Source organism: Pungitius pungitius, chromosome 17, assembly GCF_949316345.1.
Source record: "Pungitius pungitius chromosome 17, fPunPun2.1, whole genome shotgun sequence".
In the NCBI taxonomy this organism is placed as follows: domain Eukaryota; kingdom Metazoa; phylum Chordata; class Actinopteri; order Perciformes; family Gasterosteidae; genus Pungitius; species Pungitius pungitius.
Genome location: NC_084916.1, coordinates 10,376,225 through 10,393,212, shown reverse-complemented (window position 1 = coordinate 10,393,212; position 16,988 = coordinate 10,376,225). Strand labels below are relative to the sequence as shown.

The following is a 16,988-nucleotide window of genomic DNA, read 5'->3' as shown; positions in this document are numbered from 1 at the left end:
AAAAGAGAACTTCCATCCCAATCATTGATTACTGTACACTTTCACTCTACATTTCAACGGCCTTCAAAGACCTTTATATACCTTTGACATGTCTCAGATGTTATTAGCAGTTCCCCCAGAGAGTTTAAGCTTTAAACTTCCAATTACCATAAATTGTAGGTAATATTTTTACAAGTTTGAAGCTCAAAGAGGTCGAAGTAATCAAGGATCAAAGTATTTTCAACTCAGTTTATTATCAAACTTTGGTATTGCCACAGTCATCCATGTTAAACATTAACAACTGTTTAAGAAAGATTCATGCTTTTTCTTTCTGTACATTTAGGCTTGCTGCTGCTGCATTCACATTACAACAATGCATTATTGCAAAATCAATTCAAACAATTATTTGCATATTTTACAATTATCATGTGCATAAACCATTAGCCTGAAGCTCATTAGGTACACCGTATAAAGTATTCAACGAGCCCCTTTTGTCTGTGACAATTAGTTAAAACACAAAATATGAATTTTCAACATATGAGTGTTTCATTTCACCTGATAATTTGGTTAAACATGTGTATATCACATTTGTGAATGACCACAAAATGACAAATAGGCTGTTCGAGGCCCCTGAAGATCTGTGGTTTTGGTCGGGTTGATAATCAAGCCTTTTGAGAATTGTTGTTGAGTTGATGAATCATGTCTCCATGAATGCAATCTACATAAGCGATGTGTAACAGTCTTCAAAGTTTAATCCTACAAATTCAGTGTAAGAGATTTACTGTCAGCTTGCGTCTAGCATCCTTGTCAAAGTCAAATCTCAAGGGTGTTCATTCGGCCCCTTTGTTACCGCTGACATGACAACAGTTACTGGTTGTAAGGGCGGCTTCGAAGCAGATTGTCCAGATCAGTTTTGTTGATGGTACCATAGGCCTGGGAATAGCTGCCAAGTTTGGCTCGTGGGTCGCCTGCAGCTGCCACATTACAGTTACTCTGAAATACCTTCTTGCTGAACCGTGTCGGAGGCCGAGCCTCTCGAACCTGAGAGTTGGAACGCTGGTTCTACATGGAAAGAAAACCAAATGTAAACAAATCATCCAGCTTAAAAATATGTGTATATTTTTTGTTTGAGGCATACTCACCAGGCGTGCAGATGTGATGCATAGCCCGGAGGAAAGCTCATCCTTGCGAACCAGCGGGTTGCTCTGGGTTTGGTTTAGGGTCGAGGAAAAAGAGCGGTTATGGGCCCCAGGGGCTGAGCGACCACGCTGGAGAATCTGGTCCATGGACTAGTGAAGGTGGGGACAAGCAAAGAGCAACTTACGGGCAGAGCCACAGTAACATCATGAGTAGGAGAGAAAAGGATGTGGAAATGAAACAAGGTTACATCACAGCTTGAGAAAACAAAACTGAACAGGATATGGACTGAGGTGCATTGCTTACTACATTAGTGTGGACGCCCTCTGTTGGTGATGTTGTTACATCTCCTTTACTGGTCTGTGCCATTAGTTTCCTGCTGGCTGCAGCAGAGGAGTAGTGATGAGGAGGACCAACTGGACCTTTAACAAAACCATCTGAAGGAACAAAGGGGTTTTAGTTTTCTACCTGAAACAGTGGGGTTATATTCAGTGTTTGAAAGATTTATGTAAAATACATGTAGCTGTGTTGTTTGGTACAGATTTGTTGTTGTTGTTGTGTTGTTGTAACAAATCTGATACCAGCACTGCGATGTAAACAGCCCGGTGCCTCTTAAATCATTTAATGTACAATTACAGACAGTCTTTTCCACCTCCTTTTGATCATCATTCACCTAAACAAATAGAAAAATATTTGCAATACAAAAAGCTAAAAATAAATTCATCTCAAAATGTTGTCTTCAAATATTCTATAGACCTAGATATTGTGGTATAATACTGTGATAATAATATAGCATTCAGGTTGCGTTATGAACCTATTTTAATCAGTACCAAAAAGGTTTTGAATTCCGAAACCTGGCTCAGGAAAAAAAATAATTCAGACATACTTGGGGCATGTGTGATGGGGTTGTATGTGAGTTTTCCAAAACTAGGGCTGGATAATAGACTCGTCTTCCCAACAGCAGGAGGAGAGAGCACGTTCACAGGCTCAGGTTTGGTGATGGCGAGATGTGAAGGCTCCTGGTTTGTCTCTTCAGTCTTTTCACGTTGCGTTTTCCCCTCATGGTCTTTGTCCCCATCTGCTGCTACTCCGCAATTCTCTACTTCGTCCTTCACACGAGGCTTCTCAGTGCTGCTGACACAGTCTCCATCTTTTGGCTGGATGAGCCGTAGCACCCCCTGAGTAGTTCTCCTCTCCAGTATCATCTGCAGGTCAGGAGTACAATTTGTTATAACTTGTGATTACTGCTATCTAAATGTTGAAGATTAAATTCAATTTTGACAACATTTCTGACTTTTTACCTCATAAAGTTGATTGCGGTACTGAACAACAGATAATTGTACATCATCATCCACTGTTAGCACTACATCATAGTTAAGAGCTGGCTCCTTGGACGGATTATGAAACCTCCAGAGACAGAAAACACAAATATAGATTAATCATAGACATTCAAGGCACTAAAATGCCATAATTTCCTGCATATTGATATCTATAAAATTCTATCTATACAGTATATATTTGTTTTACTGTTCACATATGCTCACTAAAGGGAACAGAATAAAACACATGTTGCTTTTAGAGGAGACTTTTGCCAATAAATTAATTAGTTCAAGCTCTTGATCAAAAATACCTGGCTACATATGGGTGTTGCAGAGCTTGCTCAGCAGTCAGCCGCTTGTCTGGGTTAAAAACTAGCAAACCTCTCAACAGGTCTAGAGCGTCAGGAGGCGAAGAGGGCTGGAGAAGTTCCTCAAAAGGAACCCGTGGTCTGGTGAAGGAATGAAAAGAGATGTTTCAAAGGCTACTTCAGATATTTAGTATTCCACTACTGTAACATAATGATGTTGTACAGTGTTTAAAAAAAGGATAAAAACTGATGCAACTGAACAAGATTTATTGTTTATTTTTTTCTGTGATATTTTCTTCCTTGTCAAAACGTGACACATTACCTACAATGATGTGATTGAACATCATTGTGGGTGAAATTTGAGTTTGATATTAAAAGATAAATATAACCAATCGTTTTTTGAATGATTTTGATTTGTCACTTCCTCTCCACAATAGTTACTTGTCCGTCTCTCTGATCAGGCACTGAAATCAGCACCACATTTGGTATAACCACTCACAAAACTAACTCTCTGCCAGGACTCACAAGGTCAGAAAGAGGTGAAGCATCACTATAACTGCAACTGTGCAAGCACTGTGTTTACATACAAAGCAATCCATCTGAGCTGACTGACTGAAATTCAAAATATGCATTGTTTATGCAAATGTACAAGTAGGCTGCACATACAAAGCATTTAAAATAATTTCATTGTTAACATGCTTTGTACGGTAGGATTTTCAGAACATAGAACAAAGTTTTCTTACTTTAGTAACATTCTCTGAATGACAGAGGATCCATATTCAGACTTGATTGCGATAACATCTGAAAGTTGAATCACATTTAATGATTAGTATTAATTGATGCAGCCCATCACTGAAAGTAATGGGTTCACTAAAGGAATTTAATGTGGAGTTCTTTAATTACCTTCTGCGCTGGGGTGTGGTATGGCACTCATGATCTTCTCTACTTGATTGATGGTGGATGTCCCGGGGAACAGGGCTTTTCCCAGCAGCATCTCTCCGAGGATACAGCCGAGGCTCCACATGTCCACACCTTTAGTGTACCTTCAGACAAGATGACAAAGGATCCATATTCAGACTTGATTGCGTGATTTTGTCTGGAACACTCATCACTTACTTTCCACAGAAGTATTTTTTCCCTTTAATTAAAATGTTTTAATGTCACCTGCTTAATTATTTTTAGAACAACATGTTGCACAGAGCCAAGTTGATACCTTGTGGATCCCAGCAGGATCTCAGGAGCTCGGTACCACCGCGTCGCCACGTACTCTGTCAGCGCTGGATTCCCGCTGTCCTCCTGGATCTGATTGAGGGATCTGGCCAAGCCGAAATCGCACAGCTTGACTACACAGTCAGTGTCCAGCAGCACATTGGATGGCTGTGGGAAACACAGGCAAGAGAAACACTCTTCACAGGGACAATAATAGTTTGGCTTTCACTTATCTACAGAGAGGTCAAATTGAGCAACTCGTGTAAGGTGTGAAAACAAATATCACCAGGAATGGAAAGACGTGGAATAGAAGAGACATTTTAGTCTCTAGGAATGCGGGTGTGTAGGTGTTAATGATTGTGATTGAATGAAAACAGTGTGCCGATGTGAGGGTTTCGGGACAGAGGATGTTGCATGTGTACAGACTGTAAAGCCCTCTGAGGCAAATTTGTAATTTGCGATTTTGGGCTATACAAAATAAAATGAATTGAATTGAATTATACAATAGTAGACATTAGATCTGTAAGAATTAATTTCTGGGTTTTCAATCAGCATAGACTCTAAAGCTTTATATTTTCAACTGTTAGTCGACTAAATCAAGCAGTTAAAAAGCTCAACTTGAACTTGTGAGATCAAAAACGAAAAACTACTTGATTAATTGAGAAATTAAGCCGCCATGATAAAAAAGACTTAAAAGGAAATCATTGACATTTGATACCATGATACAAGTAGTAGTACAAGTATGATACAAGTACAATGCCGGAATTTAAGTCGGATTTCTTGAACCGTGGTACGTTTTAGATTCCAAAACATATACTTTGAATTCTCAGAAACGGATAAGGCTTAATAATGAACACATGACGTACCTTCTGGTCCCTGTGAATAACATTTCCTGAATGCAGATATTTGATGGCTTTGAGGAGCTGGTACATCACATAACGTTTGTGGATGTCCTTCAGTAGGGTGCCTTTCTTTATCACTGCATGCAGGTCGGTATCTAGTAGAAATGTATGAGAATATGACAGTGACATCTACCAAAGATTAAATCGTAAATCATCATCTATTATTTGGGATTTTGGCATCGAGTTATAGATTACATGATCTTCCCTAATCGCACAATGATTTAAATCAAGTCCCAGCAAGACTCAGCAATAAAGACGGTGCAGCCAGCTTTTTCAATGCCAAGATAAACTGCTGAGAACCAATACAGCATTAATCTTCACCATGCTGATGTCATAGCTGTTTAACTATTATAGTTTGCAGCTACGTTTTTCTACAAAACAACGTGCAGCACTCACCCATATATTCAAAGACGAGGTATATGTCTTTGTCATTTTGAGCTCTCACAACATTTAGAAGCTTGACAATGTTGGGATGATCTCCAAACTCCTGAACACAGAATTATTATTTTTATTGATAGACACCGCACAAATGTAAAGGCAATCTTATCTTTCAGGTATTGTGTAAAGGTTGTATAAACAACTGGGAAAAGATACATAATGAGATTACATTGTGGTCACTATAAATCCCATGGCCATAACACTGGAATTTCACTGTAAGATTACAACAGAAGATTAGGGGGCAGAGGTACAGTTTAAAGTCATATGAATCTAGGTCAGCAGATTAAGAATTAGACAGGAATGTGTTGATATAAAGCAATGTCAGACAGGTACATTGTTCCATGATCCATCTCCTCACAGATAATAATAATAAAGTAGAAGTTTGTCACTGTCCATTTTTTAAACACGCTGTACCCGCTGTGTTGCTCGATGGTTTTCACACAGCTAACTGAGGAGCTGCCAAATGGGTTCAGAAACCTTTGGAGCATGTTCATAAATCAATAAACTGTGAAAAAAACGTCACGGAATAATAAACATTGTGTGTGAGAGCAGGAGGGGCATGGTACAACTGCTGTAGCTGCATTAAATAAAGCGGCTATTTACCTGCAAAAGTGTTCATAGAAAAGAGTATTAAAGGAATTTCCATTTTGTTGTGGAGGCGCGCTTTTGCAGAGTAGTCGATAGAGCTCATTCACTGACTCAGAGTGAGTAACTGTAATCTCAGACCCAGCCGTTTGTGTTTATTTATAAAGAGTCCCCAATGGTTTGTATACTATGAAAGAGACGGGACAAAGACAGATATAGAGGAAAGCAAATGTAAAGAAATGGGGCTGAGAACACAACTATTATTGTCACCTGGAGGAACATGATTTCCCTGAATGTGCGCTGCGAAAGGAAAGAAAATTACAATTAGTAATCTGCAAGCGAGACGCAGCCGTAAACTATACACAGAAGCCTCTCAATCAGTGTAGTCATTAGCCGAATCGTCTTTCTATGGAAATGGCAAAGGTACCTAATTTACTGCAGGACAATTATCAGAAAAAAGGTTTTAAAACTTATTTGCTACACAATATTTCTTGAGTAAAGTTAACACAGGGTCCAATAATGACTTTAATTTATTAGCACTTATTGCAAAACCCCTTAAACCACACACCTGGGCATCCGTCCTGTTCCTGAAGGCATCAAAGATCTTCTTCACTGCCACAATCTCCCCTGTCTGTCTGTCAACTGCTTTCCATACAATGCCATATGCCTGTGAGAGAAAAGAAATGGTCATAAGTTAAGGAAATACAGATCTGAAAGTCAGCTAAAAGTTCTAATAATTTTAGGTATTTTATTCCCCTATGTTTAATTCATTCAGCGGTTATATCTTTTTTTGGATCCATTTAAAAATTGTTGTCTACATTGTTGTACATTACATTTGGCATAAGAAACACTGCTCTAAGGACACCAAAACATTGTGTCTGTTCACTTGCCCAAAATGTTTACTATGGCACCATATTCCTAAAGGAAAAGGACATGATCTCTGTGTCCTCAATGGTAGCTCGCCCCAATGGGGCGGGACGGTTCGAGGTGCTGATGAGGACGGTGAAGTCAAGCATAACATAGGCAGCAGTGAGGCATCTGAGCAGCATGGATCAGATTCACACAGCCCTGGTGTGAATCAGGTATCTTTTGGGTCGTAATGGACAATTCGAGTCAAGAATTTGTTTTCATAACAAAACACAGTTTATTCAGCAGCAACAATTTAGCAGTGTCTGCTGTTGTAACAGCATGTTATGACCCTCTAAACCCAAACTGCACAGTGCTGCCCATTATGACTTGCCTTCCTACAGCATAGGAGGCCTTCAGTACATCAGTCAACTGTAGACAGGTTAAGCTGAAGTATAACAGGAGTCACAGGCCCTCAGTTATGTCTATTTAGCCATTATGACGCGGCAGTTACCACCTGGCCATTGCAAACAGAGCAGCTATTTGTGAGTCTCTGTGGACAGTCCATGGAAAAAAACCATGGAACTCCTGTGGCAAATGCAGAGTGAAGAGAAAGACAATGGGGAGTAGACTCTAAAAGTGTCCCCACAAATCAGCTGATCTGCAGAGATTGAGTTTGTCCTGCCAAAGTAAATAAAAAAAAACCTTGCTTACATCACTGGTATTTAGGACATTAAGTCTGGGTAATTTCAGGAATTTCAGTACAGAGGGGGCTTAACGAGGTAGTGAACATTAATGTACAGACAGAGAGCTCTTTGTCTGTACATTAATGTTGACTGTTTAGGAAATTCATGTAAAGAGGGGTGTTAAAAAAACAGCATTGCAACTGTTGAGTAACAGAAGTTGTGCAAGTGCGATTCGTGTCAAAGGGGCAGCAATGATATCCATTCGATTAAGATACAGAAAGGTCACTCACCCCTTTACCAAGTCTCTTCTTGATTTCATACTTGAGTGAAATGTGGTCCTCCACTTCAGGCACGTTTGTTGATTTTTTGCTCATTTTTGTTTTAATTAGTGCGTCCCTCTGCTCATGCAGAAAGCATCACCGTGACGTTGGATGATTTCCGAAAGAGATCAGCAGTCTTAGAATTCCGGAAAACAGTTAAAACGCTTGGTAGAAATGACTAAATAGCGGTTGCAACGTCCGTCAGAAATGCGCCTTCAAATTGAATGATCATTTCCTCAACCCTCAGTAAAACCGGCGTGCAGCATAACACGGTCCTTTCGGCCGTTTGAATCCTATCTGGCAACACCGAGCAACACACGCGACCACGTGACGTCCTTAGCCTGCTGCAGAGCTGGTTCGTTTTAAATACATTTAGAGAATAAAAAATACACCCTGTACACCTCCACTGTACAAAATCGGTTGTTGTTTGCCAAGCTGTTCTCACAACAAGTTTCGATATCCCCACACTGCTTGCTGCCACAATTTGTCGAGCCGGAGTTTTGTCATTGCTTGTCGTCCCGGCAACAAATAGGCTGCCGCCCGGTTCTTAAAGGAGCCGCAGCACGCACGCTGCCGGGGTCACACTATGGGTGTGCTTCTTCTGTAATTGTACACATTTTTATTTCATGGCCCCCATCCAAGTAGCACTTTTTCATAGTACAGAAGAAATAGGGAGCAGTCCTCACAAGGTACAAGGTACAAGTACAACGATTAGAATGGTTGAAATGCGACAATCTTTTTTATAACAAATGCTATAATATTCTACATTTCTATTACTACAAACACAATATTTCTTGTTACACTGGATTTTTGTGACCAAACGACATTGTTACTCCTATTACCGCTAGCCTAATGTGAATAAATGAAAAATAAGAGAATACAAATACAAGGACGATGATGCCCTTTTTTACTGAACCAATTGTTATAGTATCAATCGAACAGCAGAATGCGTGCACTCTTCAGTAAAAAAACAAGGAAACAAAAGAAACCAACATATTTGAAAACAGGCCTTTTGAGTCATGAAAATTGTGAAATTTACTAGCACAAAGTGGTGTTGAGGTTTGCTTATTTCATCTTTGATTTAGCCAAAAATGTATATGTTTTGGAGGCACCTCTAAAGGATACATGTTCCTTCAGAATTGGATAAAAATGTATCTGGGGCGACTAAAGCTATCCAGTTTCAGGCTTGAAAAAATAGATGATGTATTAGCGGATGGAAACCTGGATGATTTATTTCCATGACATTTCAGTGATACATTGGAGACTGAACACTGACGAGTATATTGACAGTATTATAACAATGAAGGACACCTATGTATCACATTCAACCTGGCCCCACTACCACTACCGCCTGTTTTCAATCAACTCTCGACTGGGTTTTATTGTCTGAACCATATAAAAAAGTTGCTCCGATAGTTTTCTACTACTGCGCTACTGTGGAAGAAATTTAGTCCGCGCTGAAGTGATAATCAAAAGCTGCCGAGCAGGCAGACACAAGTCTGACAAGAAAGGGAGTTAGGGACACACCAAGCACCATACAACACACACACACTTTGGTCGTTTTGTTTACATTACGATTAGAAGACCCTTAAATCGTAAGTGACTGGGTCTTGTGTTGTGGGGGAAGAACCTGCTCCCCCTCAATACCAGTTTAGGGCCAATAGAAATCTTTCCCTTTTCTGTCTTACAAGGGTTAAAAAACATGATGTTCTTCCTGATTTTAGTTAGTTGTTCTTCCGGCCTGCAGGCCGACAGAACTGCTCCTGCCTTTGCAAACGCAGCGCTGATACCTGACCTGTGATCTGACAAATAAATCTCTGAGAACGAGAGAAATTGTTTGGCTGAATTCTTCCAGACGTCCCCATCCAGGCTTCCAATTTTTGAACACGTGCCTTCGATTGCCTTGGTTTGCTTCCTCCTTTCTCTTTTTAAATTATCTAACAGAAGTCATGGGACTTGTTCCCCAGCAGCTTGCGCTAACAGCCTCAGCCCGTGTCCGGGCAAACTTTCTACATGCCCGACTGTAACCTTAAGCACAACCCCAATCAGCCTCACCACTGGCCCAGTGGATCTTGTTTAACTGACCAGACTGGGGATACACCTGCACAGGTTGGGTTCCTTATCGGTCAAATGTCCCTAACTTATGAGTTTATTTATTGGAAACCTCTGCTGATGTGATCCTGCATGGCTGCTAAGGATTAAGGATTTAAATGTACTTTGCAAATATGTATGGAAACTCAAACAACATGCAAGACCTTAATGAGGTATGACAATTTCTTCAACAATCCAAACATTCTTTGCTGGATTCGGTTGACTTTTCATCACTTTGTGGCTTTATTGTTTGCTAAATGTATACATTCCCATCTGACCAGCAACAAAAGTAACTGACAAAAAGCAAGACTTTCCCTGAAGAGTTGCACATTGACACGATATATGGGCACAGTCAGTGCAATTTGGTGTTCAGGTTAGGCATCTAACCTGCAGTCAAGTTGATACTTTTCCATCTAACTTCTCTTTGACCAGATATTTGTCAGAGTGGGATGGGTGGTCAATAGGAGCCAAATGGTTTCTTTTGCAAAAAAATAATCTTGTCATAGAGCATTAGGTTGCTCAGCAGATACACAATTCATCGGGAAAGAAAGCCTAAACAGAAGTCGAAACATGATTGCGTTTTGATTCTTCTATAATTTTGGTCAAATAAATTTGATCATCACACATTGGAGTTTTTTCACCTTTATTTCTAAAAAGTTACATGCTCATTTAAACTTATTTACAATGATAAATTGCAATGTGCTCCCCTAACTAAAAGATGTTAACACAAATGTCCATATCAAATTTTAGTGCAGTTGAATCTTAAAACTATCAACTGCGTTATTTTCCCAAATATCAGCTTTTAGGATTCTTTAGTAATAACGTGATATAAAACTGTTACAAGGAGCAAAAGGTGATTATATGACCCCAAGTGGCAGGTATGTAATAGAATTAGGGCACCAGAGAAAAACAATCTAATCTTCCAAATACAAAACCCTGGCTGCAGCCCCCTATGGTCAAAGGCTTTCGCCAATATAATTGTATCATGCCAGTTTGTTGTGCACTGCAAAACCGAAGTATGGAATTAGATAGGTTGATATTATAGTACAAAACAATAAGTAAACTGCTTTGTAAGGGGCAGAACATCCAATGTTAACAGATGTATCACAATTTGTCCTAGAAAATAGGCCATTGGAGCAGCTCAGATAAAAGGGTGACCATGATGGACAGAGGTGGCAGGCAGCATGATATATCAGACACAGTGGAGTATGAAAGGGGGTGAAGTTGAAATAGTTAACATGAATAAAGAACATCAAAGTAAATCAAAATGACAAGAAAGAACTTGCTTGATATTAGACAAAAATTTTGCACAGATATAAATCCACCAATAACCAGAAGGAAAAAGTAGAGTTTCTTTTTATAACTTAATAGATATTAGAGTCAGAATTTCAGACAGATGGCTCAATGGTGGACAGATGCTTCAGGAGGAGTGGAGGAAGCGGTTGAAGGCATTGTAGGCCGACTCAAGATCAAACAGCATCTGGCGCACCTGGTTATCATCCAACTCGTCAGAGGCCGACATGCTGCTGAGGGTGGTCAACCTGGTGAGAATTTAAAAAAAAGGTAGTTAACAGTTATGACAAAACTTATCACATAATGATATATATCTAGTACTGGGGATCAAATTAAGAAACAGTCAAGCAACTTTTTAAATTTCATAATAAAAAGTATACTAAAGGAATTTACCATTTGTAATTCTATGGAGAAAGAAAACAGATTACAATTATACGTGTATAGTTACTATTTGAATTAGTAAGTGCTAATTAATCTTTAGTTATTATAATCCTACTATTCATCAATTTTGCACCTCTGGATGACAGAGTATACACACACACACAAACAAACAAACAAACAAACAAACAAAGATCTTTTACGTTAGTGATACTAACCAAAGGCTGACTTTGTCATTAGCCTCCGAGTCTGGAGGCATGTTGCTCATTCTGTTCATGGTTTCCATCAATTCCCTCAGGTCTGGCTGGATCTGGACCAATAGAAAATAATCATTTAAAACAGTTCAAAGAATTTGTTTATTTGTTTGACCTTTTTTCTTTACTTTACCTCATCCATGGCTCTGATTTCCAGTCTCAGCTTGTCCATCACAGTTATGAAGAGCTGAAAGAAACAATGAGAAATAATGAGTACTCTACTCACACATACTTTTAAAACATCCTGAATTTCTGACAAATAATAATAATAATAAATATATATACACACACACACATACATTTTTTTTTTTTACTACAGGCAACAGTCTTTGCCACAATCACAATTTCAGTGAATACAGCTGGGAACGCCCATTCACCTACTTCAATGACTGACCACGGGATGAGCCAAATCAAGTGAAAACACTTTAACTGAACACTACTGTAAATTCCTGACTGAACCTGAATATAAGCCGCACTGTCTAAATTTAGAACGAAAAAAAGATGTGTACATATACAAGCCGCACCGGTCTATAAGCCGCAGGTGTCCACGCGGCAAAAAAACAATATCATTTTACAAACAATTACTCCTTTATATTCTGGCAGACACCCTAGATAAGCCTCCTATTTGGTCTGAATGTTTAATTTGTTGGAGAGAAAAAAGAAGAGGACATACAGAAACGATATCTGCAATGCAGCGGTTGAGGTTTCCTTTGTCATCCTTGATGGTGATTGGCCGATCCTCCTTAATCCTTTCCATGGCTAGTGGGCAGTCGAGCTAGGAAACAAAAAGGACATCCTTAGAAAAAACTAACCAGTAGAACAACTTTAATGCCAATTTGTGTAAAATGTAGTTTACAAAATATTCTGCCATCTAAAAAAGAACTCACTCTGTATTTTCGGCAGAAATCGTCGATGGACCCCACATCAGAGCCCTGCACCTGTTTGAAAGCAGCCTTATACTGAACTAGCAGCCTGGAACAGGAAGCAGTGTACCTGAAACCCACAAGTCCAACACATTAATTACAAACTATACAATCAAAGTTAAAGGAGTAATTACTGTTAATATTCTGTCTTTTAAACACAAACTGCAACTCAAGTATAACTCACTCATTTGGTGTGACGCAGTCTTTGATGTAAGCCTTCTCAAGGGCCTGAAGGGTCTTGACAACAGCAAACAACTCTGCCATGTTGTCATACCTTCATATAAAGGATAAATAATGATGAATGACTGAATATGTTACAACAAAAACAACATTAGGAATGCTTTGGTTCATGTGTCTGTAAGAGGCTTGTACTTGGTAATGTATATCACACACTTACTTCTCTCGTTCTCTTGCATTCTTGTATAATTTAACCTCCTGAAAAGACACAAGGGGAATATCATATATCGCTGATCAAAATAACTGATAACTGAGTTTATTTGGGTTATATTACAAATCCTGTTTGCTAAAACTAAAATATAGGCATACAAAAGTATTTTCTTATACCTCATATAACTCGGGCTTATTGGCCGGAGCTGTGGAAAAAAATTGTGACATTAACTATAATTTACTGTTGATAGGAGGATAATTGAACAGTTCAAATACCTAATTTATATTAATTAGATATATTAAAAAGGCTTACCTCCTCCCACACCTCCTGTAACTGGGATACCATGAAACATGATGCAGATATATCCAAACTTGATCTGAAAAAGATTTAAGTTACAATGTTTTTTTAATAACTGTCTAATGGTTGTGACGAAGCCGAAGATGGTGTAGAAGACATTCTTCTTTTGGGTATTATAGGTGTGTGTTAATGCACCAGACCCTGGGGCGAGGGCAAGGCCTGTAATAGCATAGACATGAATAAATAAAAGAAGAAAGACTAGCATCGCACAATTTTACAGAGTGGCCATTGTTTATGGTATAATAGATGCGTCTTTGTTCCTTTTACAACAACCATTCTCTGAGGCTACCAGATACCTTTAACCTGTTTAAGTGCGGTAAAGCACTGGGGTCATGGTTTGGGTGAGAGACACTTAACGTTAATATATATTCTTTCCTGTGAGTGAGCCAACACAATGACGTAAACAGTACGTAGACGGTCGTATAACATCCCATTCGAGTAAATTGTAACGTTATACACTCAAAAAACGTTGTACGTTAAGGTATTTGCCAGCCACCGTAAGAACAAGGAAAACAATTAAAACGTGATACTTGTATACCTTGTTATATAGCAATTATATGCAATGTTCTGGAAATCTGTTTAAGACCTGCCAGCTACCACAATACAAAAGTTAAAAGATTCAAAATCGTACAATGGAATCTAAGAAGTAGTTGATTCACGGAGAATTAGAGAAAAACCTTCAGCCTACCGAAGCCTTCGATTTCTTGTTTTGCCAGACTAGCTAGCCCAAAGTTAACGTTAGCTGTTGGAGCTAGCTATCAATCAATCCCTTTATGCCTGACTATAACTAGGCGATATAGATAGCTGTATGTTAACACTAAAGTTTGTATTAATAATCATAACTTTGGTGACGTGGAGAACACCCGCAGAATTGTTCAATATCGGTGTTTAATATACAAAATTAAAAAACATTTCCCCTACCTTCCGGGAAACAGCTGTGACGACTATGTAAACACTCCCTCCTGTGGGGACCCGCAGACGTCAAAATCTTAGGTGGCCGTTATGCCTCGCTAAAAATGAATAACTTTTGAGATTAATACTGGCATATTAACATAAGTAACGCTAATGTGTCATTAGACTTTGTAAATCACCAACGTTAAAGCTTTTGTTACAGCAAATAACAGCTTTCAAGGCTTAATTACATCGTTTTCAGTCAGTCAACCTCTACGGGAGCCTATCGTCGAGGCGCCAGACTCAAACGGTATCGGGGCCGAATTTCTGGATAAGGTGAATTTAATAGCTAGGAGTTTTTAAAAATAGTATTGTGAACCAAAAGGAAAAGCTAAAACATTCCTGTACAATTTGGTGAGGTCAGTTCTGATATATCATGATTATTGCATTAAATGGAGAATTTCAATAAGGCTGTGATTAAATAACCCTTCGTTAGCTGTTGACGAAATTGGCTAACTGGAGTTAGCTAGTCAACAAGCAGTTCTCTGATTTAGTTTGTGGACTAACGTTGATCGTGAAGTGAATTAAATAACGACGAGGAAAGTCCGATAGAAACTGTACTTTTAGTGAGCTGCGTGTCGCGTAAGACAATTGAAATAGATGTAGGACAAATAGTAATTCAATTAACAACCGTTGATTCTGTTGAATTTCTGTTAGTCCATTTTAGTTATAACGTTACATTTGTAGAATCGCCATTTGATCAATCTTGTAGTGTTGGTATTATAGAAAAAACTACATTATCCTACGCAGAAATATTATTTTTCTGATATGTTTTACAGATCTGTTCTTCACACTCGGCCATGAAGACCTCTAAACCGTCGCTGCAGACCTCTGCTGAAGAGGAATGTGGTATTTGGCTGGATACTGTGCAACTGAAAGGAAAAGCTAAACAGGTGATTGTGGAAACTTGATTAAATATCCAACTGAATGCTATTTTATTACCTGTCAATAAAGCAGTGAATTACTACATTTAATAACTTGTTCAAAGCAGATGTTAATAACACTCTACCACTTACAGTAAATCATCTTGAAAGTCCAAATTTTCTCAGTTTGTTGCACTTCAGTGTCTAATTAGAATCACATTTTAACCTGCAGAGCTGATTTCTTTTGTGTCTAGAAACGACTGGCCCGTCCCATCTCTAAACAGCTGAATCCCTTTGCTGGAGGCGGAGGATACAGTTTGGCTGTGGCACTCAATTTCACCCAGACTAAAATGGAGATGCCAAAGACCAAACAGAGCTCTATCTCAACTTTTTTTGCACCTCGGGACAGAGGTACGTTGCAAAAAATCCTATTTTGCTGAATCAGTCGGAAGCTTATTTAGCGGCAGTAAACCATTTACTTGCTGAATGTATACATTGAAAATATCTCCCAATTTCTTTAAATAATCCTTAAAAAATTCTTCTGCCTTAAGTTCTCAAACAGATGTCTAATTCCAAAATACCAAACACGGATCCAGTGCAGCCTTCTCCATCTTCTACCTCGGCCACACATGTCGTAACCTCACCCACACCCGCAGCACTGGGAACAAAACGAAGACTTGAAATGTCTGACTTTGACAGCTCTGTGCCTGGAGTGAATCGTGAGGCGAAGACGGAACATCTGGCTGAGAGGGAAGCAGCACAGTGGCAGGCAGCAGAAGAGCAAATGGAGGATATAAATCCACCACAGAGTAAGAGGAGGTTAATTGCAGCCTTCTCATTGCCATGTGATAGTCAACCTCCACAGGCGTGGAGTCAGGACCCATTGCTCACCTGTAGCCAATATTGTGAAAGTGAATTCTACCTGCCTGAAAAAGGGCAAAAAAACATTTTAGCAAAGAATGTTTGCGACTCTGAACCAGCTTTTCTTACTTGTCTGCAAAGTGAGGACACCTTTGGTATTCAGAATAACTTGGAAGCTAGGACCTCGACTCAAGAATCCTTTGAACAGTTTCATTCTTCTCAAATGGATCAAGGGAAAGAAAACAGAAGGTTTTTGTCCTTCAAGTCCCCAAGAAAGCACTCATCTCTCTTTCATATTGAACCCCTTTCAGATCATAAATGTACAAAGCCCAAAACTGCATCGCCTCAAAAAAATGTTCCATTGTGCATGCGTAAAAGCGCTGCTAAAGATGAGAGCCTTGAGTCACATTTTAATTGGACAAAGCCGAGCAGCTCTCCTTTAAAGAAAACAGCACCGACGGTTTCGTGCACAGTGGTCGATGAGGACAGTCTGGCCATGTTGTTCACACAGGACTCTGAAGGCTTCAGGGTGATTGCACACAGAGGTCTGCAAGCTAGGAGTCCACTCAAAAACAAGAGTAACATAAGCTCTGTGATGGTTAGAACAAGCACTTACAAATCTCTTGTTGAGGAGGAGGATGAAGAAGACAAGATGCTCTTTACTCAAGACTCTCAGGGAAATACTGTAATCAAGCACTAAGAGATGTTAAAACCTTTGTGTTTTATAGTGCAAAAATTCATGTCTCATCCGTGCAACCAGAGCTTGAAATCAGTTCACTTGATATTAAGCTACTTTCAAACTGAAAGCATTTTCATTATATCTCTATTGTCTTTCCTGGTGTTCCATGTGTATTTTTTTTGTTGACACCATACTTTTCTTCTCGTTCTGGTGTCTATGAT

At 39.2% G+C, this 16,988-nt stretch overlaps 3 protein-coding genes across 6 annotated transcripts; 1 reads left to right on the top strand and 2 right to left on the bottom strand.

Annotated features, from left to right (window-relative positions):
* Positions 1-220: 220 nt before the first annotated feature.
* Positions 221-8,248, bottom strand: mapk15 (mitogen-activated protein kinase 15). The gene is made up of 14 exons (XM_037474943.2): positions 7,700-8,248; positions 6,446-6,544; positions 6,148-6,177; positions 5,251-5,341; positions 4,819-4,949; positions 3,957-4,120; positions 3,647-3,786; positions 3,487-3,544; positions 2,747-2,884; positions 2,418-2,523; positions 2,003-2,321; positions 1,423-1,553; positions 1,122-1,268; positions 221-1,041 (listed from the first exon to the last, which is right to left on the bottom strand). Exons 1-14 carry the CDS (start codon positions 7,781-7,783, stop codon positions 847-849), a joined length of 1,833 nt encoding a protein of 610 aa, XP_037330840.1. The 5' UTR covers positions 7,784-8,248; the 3' UTR covers positions 221-846.
* Positions 8,249-10,446: 2,198 nt separating this feature from the next.
* On the bottom strand, positions 10,447-14,466 carry vps28 (VPS28 subunit of ESCRT-I). Of its 2 annotated transcripts, none has more exons than XM_037474289.2 (10): positions 14,335-14,466; positions 13,369-13,432; positions 13,233-13,261; positions 13,066-13,103; positions 12,853-12,942; positions 12,633-12,738; positions 12,419-12,520; positions 11,879-11,932; positions 11,710-11,801; positions 10,447-11,361 (listed from the first exon to the last, which is right to left on the bottom strand). In XM_037474289.2, the coding sequence occupies exons 2-10, from the start codon at positions 13,406-13,408 to the stop codon at positions 11,241-11,243; spliced, it is 672 nt and encodes a 223-aa protein (XP_037330186.1). In that variant the 5' UTR covers positions 13,409-13,432; positions 14,335-14,466; the 3' UTR covers positions 10,447-11,240. The 2 variants fall into 2 exon arrangements, with proteins under 2 accessions (XP_037330186.1, XP_037330185.1); XM_037474288.2 differs by lacking the exon at positions 14,335-14,466 and adding an exon at positions 14,102-14,317.
* Positions 14,467-14,501: 35 nt separating this feature from the next.
* LOC119219234 (aurora kinase A- and ninein-interacting protein) lies at positions 14,502-16,922 on the top strand. 3 transcript variants are annotated; one of them, XM_037474285.2, is made up of 4 exons: positions 14,502-14,640; positions 15,144-15,257; positions 15,482-15,638; positions 15,779-16,922. In XM_037474285.2, the coding sequence occupies exons 2-4, from the start codon at positions 15,165-15,167 to the stop codon at positions 16,786-16,788; spliced, it is 1,260 nt and encodes a 419-aa protein (XP_037330182.2). In that variant the 5' UTR covers positions 14,502-14,640; positions 15,144-15,164; the 3' UTR covers positions 16,789-16,922. The 3 variants fall into 3 exon arrangements, with proteins under 3 accessions (XP_037330182.2, XP_037330184.2, XP_037330183.2); XM_037474287.2 differs by lacking the exon at positions 14,502-14,640 and adding an exon at positions 14,655-14,718; XM_037474286.2 differs by lacking the exon at positions 14,502-14,640 and adding an exon at positions 14,657-14,723.
* Positions 16,923-16,988: the final 66 nt, after the last annotated feature.